We start from the raw sequence: 20685 nt of genomic DNA, 5'->3' as shown, positions 1-20685 counted from the left end.
TTTGTGAGGAGCATCTGGTCAGCGGGCTTCGTTAAATAAAAACAGAAAAATAAAGAAAAGTTGTTTTTGACGGAGAAGGAGGTTTTTAGAGGTAAATTAACAGTGGAGGAGGTTTTGGTGTATGTTTACAAATGGCCGTTTGGGTTGTTTTTTTGCTTTTAAAGTTGAATGGAGATGGATTTAATGATGTTTAATCTTTGAGGTTTGATTAAATTGATGATATTTAGGTGCAAACTAAAATTAAAACTTGGTGTCGACGTTTATCTTAACTTACAAGGACTAAAAAATGGAAATTAGCTCTTAGCTAAAATCATACTTATTTACATCTATGTTTATTAGCATGAATATGTTCATTTATGTGCTGTCTGTTATTAAGTAAATAAAACTTAAATGGACTACTTTTGAAAACAAATAGCATTAAAAATGACTCTTGGATTTTTGGTCTAAATGGGTGAGTGGGTAGTGTGGGTGGGCTCACATTTTTTAGGTTGGGAGTTTGATTCCAAGATGGCCTTTGAGCTTTGTGTGTTAGCTGGTTGAACGCGCTAAATTGTTTGTGATTGGTTGGACGTTTGTATGGGTTTTCTCATTCATGCTAGGCTAATGGCTTGCTAACACATCCCTAGCTAAGAGCGATTGGTCGTTTGTCTTCTGGTGCCCAAATTAATATGCATGCTAGGCTAGCTGGTTGAAAAGCTCTAATTTGTCTGTAGTTGTGTGATTGGTTGTAAGTTTGCATGGGTTTTCTTCATTCGTGCTAGGCTAATGGCATGCTAACACTTTCCTTAGCTAAGAGTGATTGGTCATTTGTATACTGGTGCCAAAGAATATATGCACGCTAAGCTAGCTGGTTGAACGCGCTAATTTGTCTGTAGTTGTGTGACTGGTTGGAAGTTTGCATGGGTTTTCTTCATTAATGCTAGGCTAATTCCATGCTAATATTTCCTTAGCTAAGAGCAATTGGTCGTTTGTCTTGTGCCCAAAAAATATGCATGCTAAGATAGCTAGTTGAACATGCTAATTTGTCTGTAGATGTTTGCATGGGTTTTCTCATTCATGCTAGGCTAATTCCATGCTAACACTTCCCTAGCTAAAAGCGATTGGTCGTTTGTTTCCTTGTGCCCAAAAAAATATGCATGCTAAGCTAGCTGGTTGAACGTGCTAAGTTGTTTTTGATTGGTTGGAAGTTTGCATGGGTTTTCCTCATTCATGCTAGGCTAGTGGTATGCTAACACATTTCCCTAGCTAAGAGCTATTGGTCATTTTTCTCTTTTTGCCCTGAGATTGGCTAGCCACCATTTCAGGGTGTCGTCCATAATTGGCTTGTTTAGACTCCAGCACCCCCCAGAAAAGTATACCGATACTTTAACAAATCCGGGTTAGCATCCGTGCTAATCACAAGCCCCGGGATAAGACAATGGCTGTCAAATGAGAGCAATTAACGCTAGTTTGATGTGACGGTTAATCAATGTAAGGCCATGTTGTTGTTTTTTGCATTTTTTTTGACTTTGCCAGAAACGTCTTGCGGAGCTAAAATGGCGATTCGCTTATTCGCCTGCCGAACGTTGGCTGGCTGGCACGCGTCCTCCGGAGACGCCGGTAAAAACGTCCCGTCATTGTCAACGCTGTCATCTGCGGATTAACGCGATTGAATTGAGTTTTCGGAATTTTCTCGCGGCAATTAGCAGCAAAAAAAGCCGATTGACATTTTGGGACGGAAAGAGCGACCGTTGTTGCCTTTGAGGGAAATGAGTGGAACGCCGTGCATCAAAGAGCAGACGTCGACCACCGCTCCGGGATAGCCGACGCGCTCCGGATAAAAACGCTTTTGACGGAAGATTACTATTACCGTTTGATGTTTTTAGTAATACTCTTGTACTGCAGACAAAAATTTGTAGGAGCTAACATTTTGAGAGGAAAAAAAACACGTTTTATTTTTAGATTTCTTGACATTGACGTGAAAAATTGAATCATATCGTCCAATGTGTTTTATAGTGTTTTTTGCTGCTAGTTTTTATGGGTGGTTCAGTGGTGAAGTGGTTTGAGTATCGGGATCGCAATGTTGGGGGTTCTGGGTTCACGTTCTAACCGGCCTGACCTTAGCAAATATTATTTTTTTTAATGGCCAGAAATGTTCTATAATGACTAGCAAAAACATTGGAATCGAACCCATGACCGTAGGACTGCGAGGCGGTAACCATCTTGATAGTTTTTTTTTTTTTTTTTTTAAATAGATGGCCATTTTGGTCACTTTAAAAATTGTTATTTGATGGCTCTTAAATTTCAATTTTCAGTAAACAGAGCGAGGCTCAAACTGGGATCGAACCCACGACCCCTGGACTGCGAGGCGCTAACCATCTTGATAGTTTTTTTAATTCTTTTTTTATAAATGGCCATTTTTGGTCACTTAGAGAAATGTTCTTTGATGGCTCGGCTCGAAAATTTCAAACGAGTAAACAGAGTGAGGATCAAACGGGGATCGAACCCACGACCTCTGGACTGCGAGGCTAAAATTTTTAACTTTAAAATTTGTATTTTTGTAATTCTTTTATGACCATTTTGATCACTTCTTTGAAAAACAATATTTGACAAGAAGCAAAAAGAGTAGGAGTCAAACTGGGATCGAACCCACGACCCCAAGACTGCGAGGCCGACCTGCTAATCATCTTGCTAATTATTATTTTTTTATAAATGTCCATTTTGATCACTTTAAGAAATGTTCTTCGATGGCGAGCATATTTCAACCAATTAAATAGAGTGAGAATCAAACTGGGATCAAACCCACAACCCCTGAACTGCGAGGCCAACATGCTAACCACTAGCCCAATTTTTTTTTTTTTTTTAATTTTTAATGACCACTTTTGGTCACTTCTTTAAAAAAAATCTTATTTGACAACAAGAAAATTCCAACCAACCAAACCAAAGTTTCCTCCTCTCCATTCATGTAGGCGGGGCTTCATAAACTCCGCCTCCAAACTTTATCAAACAGATCAGCGGTCAAAGTTCATGGAAAACTTCCTCCAAAAACTCTAACTTTCGAAAGCAAACGGAACCCGGCCGCGTTTACGGAAATTTGTGTCACGGGAGGCGTGGCCTAACTACGCGGCCTTTCATGCGTCTCGCACCTGAATGTTTGGCATACTAATCAGGCGACGGGTATTGATTCGCAGGCGCCCGCGTTTGTTTGTCGTCGGGTGGCGGCGTTCCCGCCTTTTTAAAAGAAGAGCGCAATCCTCGGCGGAGGCTCGCGGGTTTTTTCGGCGCCGCCACGATATATTTACAGCTGTCACTCAGCCAGCGACCTCCCGAGACGCCGGCGAGATCCACTCCCGAGACGCCACCGCGTTTATCAAATAGCGAGCCGAGCCCCGTCCCGTTTCCCTCTTTTTTTTTTTTTGATCCCTCCCCCGCCGACGTGGGCTGTCAGTCAGCGTTAAAGTGGCGTTCGGCGTATTTACGGGAACGCGTTTTCCCGCTCGGCGCCGCCGCCGCCGTCATTAGGGAGCAAAGGCCAACTCTAACCAAACGCCGTCAACAACATCGCCGGCAATTTGTCAACAAGTTGGAAACGGGACTATCGTTTAATGTGTTGGGAAATCATTTTCAAAATATATATATACATTTCCTTATGATTTTTATTGTTATTTGAAGTTTTTTTGGACCATTTCTTACTTTAGTGTTATTTTTTTGTTGCTCCCATTGGAAGGATAAAACTTTTTGGACCCCCAAAAACATAATTTTTCCATAAATTTACTCCTTTGCAAAATATTACATTCAATTAAATGCATTTTTGGGTAAATCATAATAAGGAAAAAATGATAATAATCAATAAGTAGGGAAGGGCAAAAATAACAACTACAAACAAACAAATGAGCACATAAATAATCATTTATAATCAATAAAAAATAATAAATACAACTTTTTGCACGCCCAAACAAATACTTTTTTCTTTAAGTTTACTCCTCTGCAAAATATTATATTGAATTGAATGCTTTTATGGTAAATAATAATAATAATAAATGAAAAATAATAAGTAGTCACATGACTAGTCAACAACATAAATAAATAGTGCACAATGAACACATACATAATCATTAATAATCATAAAGAAATTCTCAATAAATAATATTATATTTTTTTTAAATAAATATTTTCAAAATAAATGTACTCCTATGCGAAAGAGTAAATTACATTAATTTTAATTGAAATGAACGTTTTTATCGTCTTAATAAAGTAGGATGACAAATAAAATAACAAAAAACAAAAATTAATAAATATGTAAAGCATTAATGATCAATAAATCATAATAATTAATACATCAATCAATCAATCCATAAATAAGTAGTCACATAAGTAGCACAAAAAACAACAGAGTAGATAAATAATCAATCAATATTAAATCAATGATTAAATAATAATAAATAATAATAGATAATAATAAATAATCAGTATAAAATAGTTGTTATGATAAGATTCTGATCTACATGAGCTTTTTATAATGTTGGGAATTTATAGAGTGTATTTAGATTAAATCAATGTTCGCTATCTAATTAAATCAGGGTAATATTTCAATGGAAAAAATGCGGGTGTCATCACATAAAGACGCAATCTGATATTCATTTCCATACAATGGCGCATTTTTTCTGCTCGTCTTTGTAGTTTTTCCGCTTGGCAACAAGCTGATTAAGAACGCTTATCAGTCGAAATAGCTAACGGCGGACAAATGTCTATTTGTATTTATGCTTTTGATTAACCTTCTCGTTATCCCTTTGCTTAATTAGCCTCATTACGGGAGGATAAACCTTATCGTGGATGGGGACATTTATTTTTGCCTACTTTTATTACTTCCAGAGTTTAACTTGAGTCGTTTTTTGGTGCGTTGTGTCTTTAAATTGGGATGGCAAAATTTATCGATTTAATTAATTGAAGGATTTTCCGATTGTAAGGGTCAATAATTAATTTTTGGAGATAATTAGGACAAATTTTCTCTTTGAATTTGTAAATATTCTGGGTTTTTTTACATTTATTTACAATTTTTTAAAAATCAGAAATGTTGGTAAATATTAAATGTATTTATATTTTAATCCTTTGTTTTTTTATTTAAAAAGGAAAATTAGTCAATATTTATTTTTATTTTATCCAATTACAGTGAAACTAAAAGGGGAAATAATTATTATAATAAATTATATTTTTATTTATTTTTTAAATTGGGTAAAAAAACGTAAATATGTATTTTTTTCAGAATTATTATTGTTATTTTTTTGTTTAAAAAACATTTCTTAAAATATAAAAAATGTTACCGTTTCTAGTTTACTATTAAACATAATTTAAAAATATTTTGATAGAATTATAAGATATTTTCTTTTTAAAAAAAAATAAAAAAACAGGAAAAAATTTAATTTTGCATTAACAAAAATTGCAGTTATTGATTAAAAAGGGGAAATATGAAATATGTGACTTAGAGGAACCAAAATGGCGGATGCTTGTAAACAATTAGCATTAGCATGTAGCTCCGACCCCTTGCCGTTGTTTGAGTTTGGTTAAAAAGTGAAAAAAGTAAACGCCACTAAGTTTACTTGTTGTTGTTGTTCACAGTTGTAAAAAGGTGACGCTCGCTAGCGGCGTTGTCGGGGTTGCTTTGCGTTAGCCATCCGCTAATCCGCTTCACACGTGGGCGACCGCGCGCGGGTGTCGCAGGTGAAGCGTGTCGCGGGTTGCCGGGCGGACTCGCCGTCACGGCTACTACGGCCCCCCCGAGGATGTGTTGGAAAGTTGGAGGAGTTTTATTCGAGTAGACACCCGTAGCGTCCAGTTTGCGATCAAAAGGACCAATCGGATCGATGCTGTAGATCCCTATAGATTTATCACTTGTACACGACCAATCCTTTTGATGGCGTTCCTCCTATTTTGAAAGGATTGGTCATTTATTGCTGTCAATCGCAAACAAGTGAAAAAATATTTTAATTTGCCTTCTGAATTATTCATTTAATATCAATATATTTTTTTTGTGTAGGAATCGGATCCAAAAAAATGCTAACGCTAACCAAGCAACAAAAATGCTACTTATTTAATATTTTTTAGCACCAAATGGTAGCATTTCATATTTCGGAAAATATGATTTAGAGATCCTGAAATATTAATTTAAAATGAAAAGAAAAAAAATGTTCTCCCAAAAACCAGTTGTTGAAATTGAATCCAAAAAATGCTAATGCTAACCAAGCTAATATGTCATCAGGGGTGTGTAGACTTTTTAGATCGACCAACACGATCCAGGCACAAAGTATTGATTTAGTATTAAAAAAATAATAATAAGAATTTTTCCCAACATGAATCGGAAGCAAAAAATGCTAATGCTAACCAAGCAACAACAAAAAATGCTACTCATCTAATAGTTTTAGCACTAAATGCTAGCATTTCAACAAGGGTGTGTAGACTTATTAATTTACCATCAAAATAAAAAAAGAAAATATTTTCCACCAAAAAGCCCATTGGAACCAAAAAATGCTAACGCTAATGCTAACCATAACAATATATTTTCTCCAAATACATGATTCAATACACTTAAAAATGCTTGACATGATTCACTGCCAAAAAAAATCAACCATTAGAGCCGGCTTATGTTATTTATACAATTTTTTATATATTTTTAATATATATAATTTCAAATCATAATACGTGGTGACACTTTGATGCTTATGGCAGAATTAGCAAGACCTCTGACTGTGCCCAGTCTTAAGAATACTGCTTTAATCCCCCAACATACATTGTATAGGGATTGTATAGTATTATTAATATTTTTTTATTATATTTCATAAGAGTCAAGATGTCATTCCGTTTGTGTGGGAATAATTTTTTTTTAGGTCATTCCAGATCCCGCGCAAATGTCAAAATTGTCGTAAATATTGGTGCTAATCGATTTCTCGAGAGAAGCGACCGCTCCAACATGTTGTTTTTCCCTCGTTTGTTGTTTGTAGTTTTCTCTCGTGGCCTTTTTTTTAAAAGAACAGCTGGTGGTTGTTACGCTAGGATCTCGTGAAAATGTGGAAAAAAACCTCTTGGAAGTTGTTAGGAAACAAAAATGTGTTCGCGGAATGAAAGCGGCGCGGTGGTTAAGTGGTTGGCGAGTCTGCCTCGTGGTGTCGAGGACGTGGGTTTGATCCCGGATTTTTTTTTTTGGGGAGAAATGGCAGAAATCAGATTCCAAAAATGTTGGGAAGTTAGTTTTAGCATGCTGTGTAGAAAAGTAAAATATTTTTTGGGGGTTTTAGACTGAAAAGTGTTCATTTTTTTCAAGATTTTTTTTATAGAATTGGTCTCCACCACATCAGAAAATGATGCAAAACAAGGAAATCAAACTTTTCTATATCATAAGTAAAAATCCTAAATTTTTCCAGGCAGAAAGTGGTTTGCGCGTCGTCTCGTAGTGCCGAGGTCAAGGGTTCGATTCCAGTTTTGTTTGAATTTTAAATATAAAACAGGCCGAAATAGCCAAAATCTGATGCCAAAATTGTTGAGAAGTTAATGTTAGCATCCTCTTTAGAAAAGTAAAATATTTTTGGGGGTTTTAGACTGAAAAGTGTTCATTTTTCAAGAAAAATAAATCCTACAAAATATATGATATATCTCTAGTAAGCTATTTTTTTTAATAGAATTGGTCTCCACCACATCAAAAAAATGATGCAAAAGAAGGAAATCAAACTTTCATACATCATAAGTAAAAAATCCTAAATTCTTCCTGGCAATAAAGTGGTTTGCGCGTCTGCCTCGCATTTCTGGGCTCGTGGGTTTGATCCCTAGTGTGGAATTTACATGTTTTCCTGGGCTTGCGTGGCTTTTCTCCGCCTTCTCCACATTCCTCCGCCTACTCCACTCCCACATCCCAAAAACATTCATGCTAAGCTAATTGTATGCTAACACTGAACTACCAATGACTAATTTGTCATGTTTCCTTTTGCCTTACGATTGGCTAGCCAGTATAATACATATCCAATCTAGTATATTTACTTAAAGTACTTCCCTAGTACCCCGCCATCCCTTCCACTCCGATTAGCACGCATCAAATCACCCAAAAACAAGCTAGTTTTGACCAGTCTGCTAGTTTTACAATGTCATGTTTTCACTAGCTACGTTTCACAACACCATGTCTGACTTCTCCAGCGGTCCGACACCCCCGCGGCCTCGGCCTCATGAAACTTTTAGCGCCGCCAAGACGTGGCTAACATCTCTCCCCGCGTGTTTACGCCAACGTCAGCCTTTCAATGGCCTCCCGCCAAACCCGCCACGGCCACTTGAACTCTTCACTCCTCGCGGCTCTCTCTAAAGACTCGCCCGGGTTTTTGCGTTGGCGAATAAAAAATAAACATCGAGCGTGCGCCGCCGTTTGCGCCGCGTCGCCTTCAATTCGCTCAGCCATTCGGGCGTAGTCCAATCGGTCGGCGCGCTAGGACTTAGAGCGTTGAATTTTTTATCGGCCTTTTCCGCTCGCCTGCTCCAAACGGCCCTTGCGCTAGTTGCGTCACCTAGCATAAGTGCTAATCCCGCTAGTCCGCCGAGGCGCTACGACCGAGACGGTGTCTTTTTTAAGTGATGTTTTGATCGGCGCCTAGCCGAGCGAGCTAACTCTACTCCCGGGACGGAAACAAGAGTTTTTTTTTTTTGTTCCGAGACGTTTTCGGGGGGTTGACAGCGGCCCGTCTCGGTGGCGTTTTAGCGCGAGTCGGGTTGCCAGTTTAGCGGCAGTTCCCTCTTGAAGACTTGCTAGAAAGCCGTCTCGCTCGCCCGGAAGACAAAAATGTCTGACAGCATGCAGGAGAAGTCCCGGTTTGATGGCTGCTTTGGCGGCCATGAAAAATTAATGCTGTTGAGAAACACCTGCAGCGAGTTGTTCCTCAACGGCAAGGGAAAAAAAATGGTGGTCGGGTGGTTAAATTTCAGTCGAAATGTGGGATGTTTTGTTGGATGTGATTTGATTGGTTGTTAATGGAGATTGTGTATACGTGGTTGGTTGCTAGTGGGAGTGGTTAACTTATGGTGAGTCATGCTAGTAATTAGCTAGTTGCTACTTGAGTTAGAAAATCAGAGGACTTTAGATTTACTTGGTACTTTTTATATATGTATATTTTTTTAATTTAGTTGAAAACTTCCACAACTTAACCAATCAACAAAAAATGCTACTTTTTTATCGCGAAATGCTAACGTTTCAACAGGGTGTGAAGATTTTTTAGATCAACAGAGTATTTATTTAGAGTTAAAATAAAATAATAAAATTTTTTCCCAGGTTTCTGAATCAGATGCTAAAAATGCTAACGCTAACCAAGCAACCAACATCAGAAAATTTCTACTCGTTTACACCCAAGTTTCTGAATTGGAATCTAAAATGCTAATGCTAACCAAGAAACAACAACAACAACAAAATAATGCGACTCATTTCATTTTTTTATTGCTAAATACTAACGAAAGGGACAAACAAGTATTGATCATGTATTAAAATAAAGAAAAATAACGTTGATTTACACCCAAGTTTCTGAATCGGAATCCAAAATGCTAATGCTAACAAGCAACAACAACATTGCTGCACAAATTTGCTACACATTTTCATTGCTAAATGCTAACATAAGGGACAAACAAGTATTGATTTAGTATTAAAATAAAGTGGAAAAAAAACTTTTTTTCCCCCAGGTTTCTGAATCGTAAGCTAAAAATGCTAATGCTAACCAAGCAACAACAACAAATTTGCTACTCATTTTTTTTCATCGCTAAATGCTAACGTAAGGGACAAGTATTGATTTTGTATTAACATAAAGTAAAAAAAAAACCTTTTTTTCCCCCAGGTTTCTTAATAAGAAGCTAAAAATGCTAACGCTAACCAAACAACAAAAAAATTCAACTCATTTTCCAACTTTTTCGATTCAACAGTCTCCAAAGTAGCAGAATTGTCCTCCTCCAACCCCCCCCCCCCCAAAAAGTATGTTGTTGTCTGTATTTTTGTCAAAACGTCCTCCAAACAGATGCCTTTTTAACCACAAATCCCATCAACTATTTCAACTATTTATGCAGCACAATACTCAAATCCTCCCTATTTGTTTTCTTATCCCACTCAGCTGGCAATTCGGGGGGTTTTACGGCGGCGTTGTTTTCGGGCCGGGGCCCACGCACAATCATCTTTTAATATCAAGTGAAAAGCCGTCTCCTCACGTTTGATATCTTTGGGCGGCGGGATGTGTCTCACACCCACCTGTCCTTTCACCAAACGAGGCGAGCCAAGGAGAAGAAAAATGATCTGAGGCGTGCCACACATTCAACGTACAATACGCTGCCGTGGCGCTTTGATCGCTACTTGTACAATCGCGCGCCGCGCCGTTGTTTCTTCGCGCTTACCGGGGTGCTAACGCTCCCGTATCTGTCAGCTCCAGAAAGGAAAACGAGTGACGGCCATGGAATAGATGATGATGTTGGGGGGGGACTTGTAGATCAGGGTTGCTAATTTAGCTAGCTAAAATGAGGGCAAGGAAGAAGTAAAAATGGGTAAAAGTTAGCATTAAATGAGGAGAAACATAATAAGAGTACCGGATTGGTAGTTTAGGGAGCTAAAACAATGGCAGGGAAGTAATAAAAATGGATAAAAGTAAGAATAATATGAGGGGAAATGTGACGATAGCACCAGATAGCTAGCTTAGCAAGCTCAAATAACGACAAAGAAATAAAAATTGATAAAAGTAAGAATAATATGAGAAGAAAGGTGATAAGAGCACTGGATCGCTAGTTTAGCAAGGTAAAACAACCATTGCAAAGAAATAAATGTGTAAATGTGTGTAGAAACGTGACAATAGAGCTAGACTGCTAGCTTGGCGAGCTAAAACAATGACGGGGAAGAAATAAAAATGGATAAAAGTAAGAATAATATGAGGGGAAATGTGACGATAGCATCAGATAGCTAGCTTAGCGATCTCAAATAACGACGGAGAAGAAATAAAAATGGATAAAAGTAAGAATAATATGAGAAGAAAGATGATAAGAGCACTGGATTGCTAGCTTAGCAAGTTAAAACAACCACTGCAAAGAAATAAATGTGTAAATGTGTATAGAAACGTGACAATAGAGCCAGATCGCTAGCTTAGCAAGCTAAAACAACCACTGCAAAGAAATAAATGTAAAAAAATAAGACTTGTATAGAAACATGTCGAAACGTGACAATAGCGGCTGATTGCTAGCTTAGCGAGCTAAAACAACAATCGGAAGAAATAAAAATGGATGAAATTAAGAATTTTGAGGAAAAAGCTAACAAGAACACCAGATTGCTAGCTTAGTGTGCTAAAACAACAGCAGGGAGGAAATAAAAATGGATATAAGATTTTTTTTGTGGAGAAACGTCACAAGACTACCGGATTGCTAGCTTAGCGAGCTAAAGCAACATAAAAATGGATAAAAGTATTATATGAGGCAAAACGTGATGTGTGAGTGAGACTTTTTTCCATTTAGCGTTAGCTTAAGGCTAGATAAGAAGTGACCACAACAATGTTGTATTATTTCCTTTGACGTTTAACGTCTTGTACTTAAGGCAAAATCTAATCAATTAAAAGGGAATATGAATTTTAGAAGAGGAAAAAAAGTCTTCCTTTGACCTATTTTCAAGCAGAACGGATTAAACGAGAACAGTCCACCCTGTCATGATTGTGTTTTTTTGCAAATGTCACGTTTGTGCGATGTGCCGACTTGTCCACAGAAAGGTTTGTTGTCTTTGCACGTGACAAAGTGCAAGTTGTTTATCAGGCTAATCAGCTAGCATGATCTGTGCTGGCCCTAAGCCATCTCCTGCTCAAAATGGGATTGTAGTTCTTAGCTAGCGTCAGGCTACGTAGCGTTACACTTCAAGCGGATATGCATGTGTATATATATACACACACAAATACACACATACACAAATACACACATACACACATACACAAATACACGTATACAAACACACTAATACACAAATACACATACACAAATACACAAATACACACAAAAATACACAAATACACAAATACACACACAAATACACACACAAATACACACACAAATACACACACAAATACACACACAAATACACACACAAATACACACACAAATACACACACAAATACACACACAAATACACACAAATACACACAAATACACACAAATACACACAAATACACACAAATACACACAAATACACACAAATACACACAAATACACACAAATATACACAAATACACACAAATATACACACATACACACAAATACACACATACACACATTCACACACGAATACACAAATACACAGTTACATACACAATTACATACACAATTACATACACAAATACATACCCAAATACATACACAAATACACACAAATACACACAAATACACACATTCACACACAAATACACACATTCACACACAAATACACAAATACACAATTACATACACAAATACACAATTACATACACAAATACATACACAAATACATACACAAATACATACACAAATACATACACAAATACATACACAAATACATACACAAATACATACACAAATACACACATACACACACACAAATACACACATACACACACACAAATACACACACACACAAATACACACACACACACAAATACACACACACACAAATACACATGCACACAAATACACATACACACAAATACACACATTCACACAAATACACACATTCACACACAAATACATAAATACACAAATACACAAATACACACACAAATACACACACAAATGCACACAAATACACACACAAATGCACACAAATACACACACCCATACACATACCCATACACATACCCATACACATACACACACAAATACACACACATACACATACCCACACACACACGTGTGTGTATTTTATTTGTATATTTTTTAAGGAAGAAGTCAAAACGCAAACCAAGCGCAGCGGTTACGAGAACATTGCAGCATTTTTCAATATGTTTTTATTTCATTATTTTCCCGTTTTGTTGTTGTTGTATGGGGCGCGCTTTTGCTTTTTTGTCTCATTTGATTTTGTCGGCTTTGTAGCTCTAAAAAAAAAAAAAGAGAAAGAAAAAAAATAAGAGCAACTAAAGGTTTGGCACTTCAAAGTCATTTTGAACTTTTCTTGTTCGTGGCTTTTGGACACATTAAAAGGTGTCAAGATCACACCATCGTTTCTTGCGTCGACTTGTCGGCTTCACTGACTCAATAGTTAAAAAAGTTTACCCTTTTTTTTACGCTTTCCTAATTACTGCCAGTTTTTGCCTCCTTGTTGTTGTTGTTGTTGTTGTTGTTGTCGCTGGAAAAACCCAAAATAATCTCGCCTTGGCGCACGGGCTATTTGCCGCCGCAGTCAATTAGCTGATGAGATTTTTGGGTTTTATTCGGGTAAATCAGGGGTCGGAAACCTTTTTGACAGAATTTAAAAAAAAATGTTATTCCTTGAGAGCTATATTGAGATTTTATTAATCAAAATAGAGGAGAATCTGGCTTTTTTTTTCAATTTTACCACTTTTTTAGTTCGAAAAGTCATTTTTTTTGTCCAAAAAGTCCTTTAAAAAACAACTTGTTATGCTGTTGCTAATCAATAAATTCATATTTTCAAATATTATTATTTTGGAGCCATATTGGGAATTTAAAAGTGAAAATAAATGGCTTTTTTGTTAAAGTTTACCACGTTTTTAGTCCAAAAAATATTTATTTTTGATGACATTGTCACGTTGTTGCTAATCAATAAATAATGACCAATCCTTTTGACAGAAATAGCCTGAAACTATTCATATTTTCAAATATTGTTATTTTGGAGCCAAATTGGGAATTTAATAGTGAAAATAAATGAAAATCTGGCTTTATTTTTAAAGTTTATCACGTTTTTAAGTCCCAAAAGTAATTTTTTTGGACGACATTGTCACGTTGTTGCTAATCAATAATTAATGATCAATCTTTTTGACCGAAAGAGCCCGAAACAATTCATATTTGAAAAGTTAATTCTTGAGAGCCAAGTTCAAAAACATGTTTTTTTTAAAGCATTTTACCGCTTTTGAAGTACAAAATCTCTCAGAATTATTTTTACGCTGTTGCTAATCAATAAATAATGATTAGAGGTCGGGGACATTTTTTTAACTGAGAGCCTGAAACAATTCATATTTTGAAATATTATTCCTTTTAGAGCCATACTTGGAATTTAAGAGTCAAAATAACGTGAACATTAGTCCAATTTTTGTATTTTTTTGGTTATTTCACTGCTTTAAAGTACAAAATGTCTCGATTATTTTTGACAACATTGTTATGCTTTTCATATTTTCAAAAACAATTTGAATTTGTGTTTTTTGGCAGAAGCATGTGGAACGCGGGCATTAACAGCGGCGACGGCGGTCATGTGACCGCCAGAATGGAGACCACGCCCTCACCGGGCAACGCCAGCATCTCCGTGTCACAGCAACAAGCGCCCAAAAAGTTTGCCCCTGTGGTGGCGCCCAAGCCCAAGTTCAACCCGTACAAGCATGCCACGGAGGCGGAGAATGCCGGTAGGACACTAAAATATTTTTTATTTGTGCATTAAGTGCAGGACAGTGGAAGGTGAAAGCTAATGTTAGCATGCTAACATATATACAGGCATGTAAACTACTTGACATGATGAATTCCAAATGAATTAGTAAAGAATAAAGTTAATTTAAATATACTCAAATAACTAAAAAAATCAAAAATACAATAAATATTAAAAGAGCCAATGAGAGGCAAGCATTTTGCCATGCTACTTCGACAATTTCAAAATAAAATAACAAATACTGAAAATCTATTGGGTTGTATATAGGATTTTATAACCTGAAATTGTTCGTAACCTGAACATTTTCCATAACCGGAACATTTTCATAACTTGAACATTTTCATAACTTAAACATTTTCATAACTTGAACATTTTCATAACTTGAACATTTTCATAACTTGAACATTTTCATAACTTGAACATTTTCATAACTTGAACATTTTCATAACCTGAACATTTTCATAATGTGAACAATTTCACAACTTGAACAATTTCACAACTTGAACAATTTCACAACTTGAACAATTTCATACCATGAACAATTTCATACCTTGAACATTTTCCCTTAACCTGAACATTTTCCTCAACCTGAACATTTTCCTCAACCTGAACATTTTCCTCAACCTGAACATTTTCCTCAACCTGAACATTTTCCTCAACCTGAACAATTTCCTCAACCTGAACAATTTCATACCTTGAACATTTTCCTCAACCTGAACATTTTCCTCAACCTGAACATTTTCCTCAACCTGAACATTTTTCGTAACTTGAACATTTTTCGTAACTTGAACATTTTTCGTAACTTGAACATTTTTCGTAACTTGAACATTTTTCGTAACTTGAACATTTTCCTCATCCTGAACATTTTCCCTTAACCTGAACATTTTCATAACTTGAACATTTTCCTCAACCTGAACAATTTTCCCTCAACCTGTACAATTTGCCCTCAACCTGAACATTTCCCTAACCTAAAATTTCATATGTAGAGGTAATTTTGTAAATATCGATACCATCTTTAAAAAAAAAAAAAGTGCAACAGGTCATCATCTCTCGTATTCAAACACCGTTTATACATCGCGTCAATCATTTTTCCGACCCCTTCAACGCGGATAACACAAGTCCCGCCTTCAACATTTCCACGTTAATGTAAATGAGGCTAATGCGGAGAACAGGTTCGAGTTGAACGCCAGCCCCGTTGACGCGGTGGCGGTGGCGGAGAGTTTGCTAAAGGACACCCCGGACGGAGATAAGCAATTAAGAGCGCTGGCAGCTCTTAAAGCAGCCTATTAGGATTCGTTGCGGAGCCAGCGGCCTCTCCAAGCTAATTGCTCAATAAAGAGCCGCCATGCGTGGTGGCCATTAAGGAGGAGCTCTTCTTCCCGCTTACGTCTGGGCTAAATTAGCGCTGGCGGCTAGCGAGACGCCTGACGTCAAAATAGGCGCCGACGAATCCTTCTGGCTTTGATGCGGAGCCGTCAACTTAATGCTTACGTTTAGAAAACAAACACATTGACTCAATAGTCACACGTCTGTTCCAACAAAATGGAAGAAATATATCAAATAATATACGTTTATTTTTTTAAAATAGGTCAAAATCCAGCTTTATTTCTTTGGATAAAACTAAAAAAATACACATTTCGCCATCTGCAATTGAATTTAATGCATGTTTATTAAAAAGAATATTTTTTAATTGAATAAAAAATGCCAATAATCCCTCACTTTTTCTAAACTAAAAACACCCGCATTTCACCACACACAATTGAAATTAATTTTTAAATTGATAAAACAAAAATAATGTGACAAATATGTTGCAACAAAATGTAATCAATCTACAAAAAAACATTTTATTAAAAAAAAGCCAAAAATCTCTCACTTTCTCAAAACTAAAAACACCCGCATTTCACCACACACAATTGAAATGCATTCTTAAATTGTTAAAACAAAAAAATAGTGACAAATCAGTTGCAACAAAATGTAATAAATCTACCAAAAAATCTATTTATTAAAAAAAATCCCCAAAACCCTCACTTTCTCCCTCAAAACAAAAAAACACCCACATTTCACCACACACACTTGAAATTAATTCTTGAATTGATAAAAAAAATAGTGGCAAATCTGTTGCAACAAAATGTATTTCTATCTACAAAAAATCATTTTATCAAAAAAATGCAGAAAATCCCTCTTTCTCAAAACTAAAAATACCCGCATTTCACCACACACAATTGAACTTAATTCTTAAATTCATAAAACAAAAAAATATTGACAAATTAGTTGCAAAAAAATGTAATCAACCTCCCAAAAAATTAATTTATTAAAAAAAAGGCAAAAATCCCTCACTTTCTCAAAACTAAAAACACCCGAATTTCACCACACACAACTGAACTAATTCTTAAATTCATAAAACAAAGTGACGAACCAATTTGTTGCAACAAAATGTAATCAATCTACAAAAACCATTTATTAAAAAAATGCCAAAAATCCCTCACTTTCTCCAAACTAAAAACACCCGCATTTCACCACACACAATTGAAATTAATTCTTGAATTGATAAAAAAAAATAGTGGCAAATCTGTTGCAACAAAATGTATTTCAATCTCCAAAAATTCATTTTATCAAAAAAAATGCAGAAAATCCCTCACCTTCTCCAAACTAAAAACACCCGCATTTCACCACACACTATTGAACTTAATTCTTAAATTCATAAAACAAAAAATTGTGACGAATCTGTTGCAAAAAAAATTTAATCAACCTCCCAAAAAATTAATTTATTAAAAAAAAGCCAAAAATCCCTCACTTTCTCAAAACTAAAAACACCCGAATTTCACCACACACAACTGAACTAATTCTTAAATTCATAAAACAAAGTGACGAACCAATCTGTTGCAACAAAATGTAATCAATCTACAAAAACCATTTATTAAAAAAATGCCAAAAATCCCTCACTTTCTCCAAACTAAAAACACCCGCATTTCACCACCCACAATTGAACTTAATTCTTAAATTCCTAAAACAAAAAATTGTAAACGAATCTGTTGCAAAAAAAATTTAATCAATCTACAAAAAAATCAATTTGTTAAAAAATAATGCCCAAAATCCCTCAGTTTCTCAAAACTAAAAACACCCGCATTTCACCACTCACAATTGATTTTAAATCTTAAATTCATAAAACTAAAAAATAAAGACAAATCTGTAATGTAACCAATCTACCAAAATATATTTTATTAAAATAAAAGGCCAAAAAATCCCTCACTTTCTCTAAACTTTAAACACCCGCATTTCACCACCCGCAATATCCCGACCTAGTAGCCTAAGCACGCCATCATATGACTATTAATGACTCAAATGACAAGTGCGTATGTTTTATACATCCAAGCGTGTCGACAGCCCTCCTCCTCCTCCTCCGCGGACGGACGCACGCCGTCGTCGGAAAACCCGCTTTTTTTCCGCCATCCATATTTCCCACATTTCCCATATTTCCATATTAAAGCGTCTTTTGTGGCTGATCTGCGTGGCATCAATCTATCGCGACAAGTTAAACCCTCAAATCTGCTCCGAGTCGTCTCCACTCGTCGTCTGGCTTTCCATTCCTTCCCGCTGGGAATCGGCGCCCCCGAAAAGGCGGCGGACCCCCGCTAATGGCCTTAACCCCCCCCCCCCCCCTCCACTCCCCTCCTTAAGCCCCCCCCCCCCTCCACGGCCCCGAAGCCAGACAAAGGCACGCTGCCAAATTGACTCGTCTCCTAATTTCGACGCTAATCCCCCATTTTTTTTTTACATCAGAAGATTGATAAAAAAGAATTAATAAATAAATAAATCGGAAGGATTAACGCGCTCTTAAATATGTCTTATCTTTTTGACAAGCGTCCGTTGAATTCGTTCAAATGATATTTTCTTGTCGTCGCTACATTTTTATGACTTTTTTTTTTTTACTAGTCTTTAAGGTCTGCGATTGGCTGGGATAGGCTCCGGCACCCCCTGCGATATGTCTATAGGTGTATATGTGTATGTGTATATGTGTGTGTATGTGTGTATATGTGTATGTGTATGTATGTGTATATATATATATATGTGTGTATATATATGTATATGTGCATACATACGTGTGTGTATATATATGTATATATGTGTGTGTGTATATATGTATATGTGTATATATTTGTATATGTGTATATATGTGTATATATGTGTATATATGTTTATATATGTTTATATATGTGTATATATGTATATACATGTATATATGTGTATATATGTATATAATTATGTATATATGTATATAATTGTGTATATACATGTGTATATATGTATATAATTATGTATATATGTATATGTATACAATTGTGTATATACATGTGTATATATGTATATAATTGTGTATATACATGTGTATATATGTATATAATTGTGTATATACATGTGTATATATGTATATAATTGGGTATATACATGTGTATATATGTATATAGTTGTGTATATACATGTGTATATATATGTATATAATTGTGTATATACATGTGTATACATGTATATACATGTGTATATATGTATATACATGTGTATATATGTATATACGTGTGTATATATGTATATATGTATATATGTGTATATATGTATATGTGTATATATGTATATGTGTATATATGTGTATATATGTATATGTGTATATATGTGTATATATGTATATATGTGTATATATGGATATATTTGTGTATATACATGTGTATATGAGTGTATATGTGTGTATATGTGTATGTGTGTATGTGTGTATGTGTATATATGTGTATATATGTATATTTGTGTATATATGTGTGTGTATATCTGTATATATGTGAATATATGTATGTATATGTGTGTGTATATATATATATATGTATATGTATGTGTGTATATTATATATGTACATATGTGTATACTTTCATATTTACACTACTAAAAAAACTTTACAGTACAAATAGCAAATGAAATACATACAACCCAAATGTAATTGGAATTATAATTGTATATACATTTTTTTTTTTCATACTTCCATACGGCCCACGATCTCAATACCATTGACAGGATCATACGTCCAACAACATTTTTGACCAAATCAGCTGACTCGTATGCCAAAATTTTTTAAAAAAAAAATGCCATCAACACGCGCTAAACGGGAAGTTTGAATCCCTTCCCATTCCCGGGAAAACATGAAACAAGCAAGACTTTGAAGGTGGTTTGGTTTTGGTGTGGTGACACATTTTCGTTTCCTCCCAAATTTCACCGCCGCCATTTGTTTCAACCCGTCTCAAATATTCCGATAAGAAGTCTTTGAAAAGCGTTCACCTTTTCTGCCAGCGCCCCCCTTTTTTTTTCTTCTTCTCCTCATGCTACAATCAAATAATCCACCTATTGTTCCTCATTTCAATTTCTTATCCGGAGGGAATTCTTCTTTTTTCTTTTTTGCACGTTTTTGTGCTTTTTCACATGACAAAATCCGCCTGCTTTTTTCTTCATTTCTTAAGAGAAGTAAAATGTCATAAATCAATTTTTTTTGCTTCTGTTGGCATCTGACTCATTAGGACCCAATAGCTCCGCCCCCTTTTTTAACTGCCTTAACAATACGCGTCCCGTAAATATGATCATGTGCACACCAAAAAAATAAAATAAATATTCACGTGGTTTTAGAATTTTGCTCTTTTGGGCCGGAAAGCCATAAAATTTGGCCTATTTTCTTGCAACAATGTTTTTCTTTATTCCAGAAGTATCCTGCTTTTTTAAACAAATTTTTAAAGTTCATTGCCATTGACGATGATAGATGACAATTTTTTTAAGGATAACTGAACAAAAATTTAAAAAAATCATATAAAATACTGTTATACTTCGTAAAAAGTCTTGGAAACAATTAATTTTGTCAGTCGAGGGCACATTTTTATATGCTTTATCTATTTTAGGTCATAAATAAATAGAATTATATATAATTTTATCTTATTTTTGTTTTTTCTACATCTTTCATTCAAAATTGGGACACTTTGACCAATTTTGAACAGTTTAGTTGATAGTTTTGAGCACCGTGTAACATATTAAGAGAATTTACATATAAAGTACACTTCTACTTACGAAAAAAGTCTTGGAAACAA

The 20685-nt window shown here is 35.5% G+C and overlaps 1 protein-coding gene across 3 annotated transcripts in view; it reads left to right on the top strand.

The window, feature by feature from the left end:
• Positions 1 to 20685, top strand: part of lpp (LIM domain containing preferred translocation partner in lipoma) — a 103191-nt gene that overhangs the window by 9769 nt on the left and 72737 nt on the right. For 2 of the 3 annotated variants that reach the window (XM_077717852.1, XM_077717850.1), the window contains exon 2: positions 14362 to 14552. In XM_077717852.1, coding sequence (XP_077573978.1) covers positions 14366 to 14552 — 187 coding nt within the window. In that variant the 5' untranslated portion in view covers positions 14362 to 14365. The remainder of the gene's footprint in view (positions 1 to 14361; positions 14553 to 20685) is intronic. The other variant, XM_077717851.1, reaches the window with a different exon arrangement.

This window comes from Stigmatopora nigra, chromosome 5 (genome assembly GCF_051989575.1).
Source record: "Stigmatopora nigra isolate UIUO_SnigA chromosome 5, RoL_Snig_1.1, whole genome shotgun sequence".
Classification (NCBI taxonomy): domain Eukaryota; kingdom Metazoa; phylum Chordata; class Actinopteri; order Syngnathiformes; family Syngnathidae; genus Stigmatopora; species Stigmatopora nigra.
The sequence above is the reverse complement of the archived record's forward strand: the minus strand, read 5'-3'. Positions and strand labels throughout refer to the sequence as shown.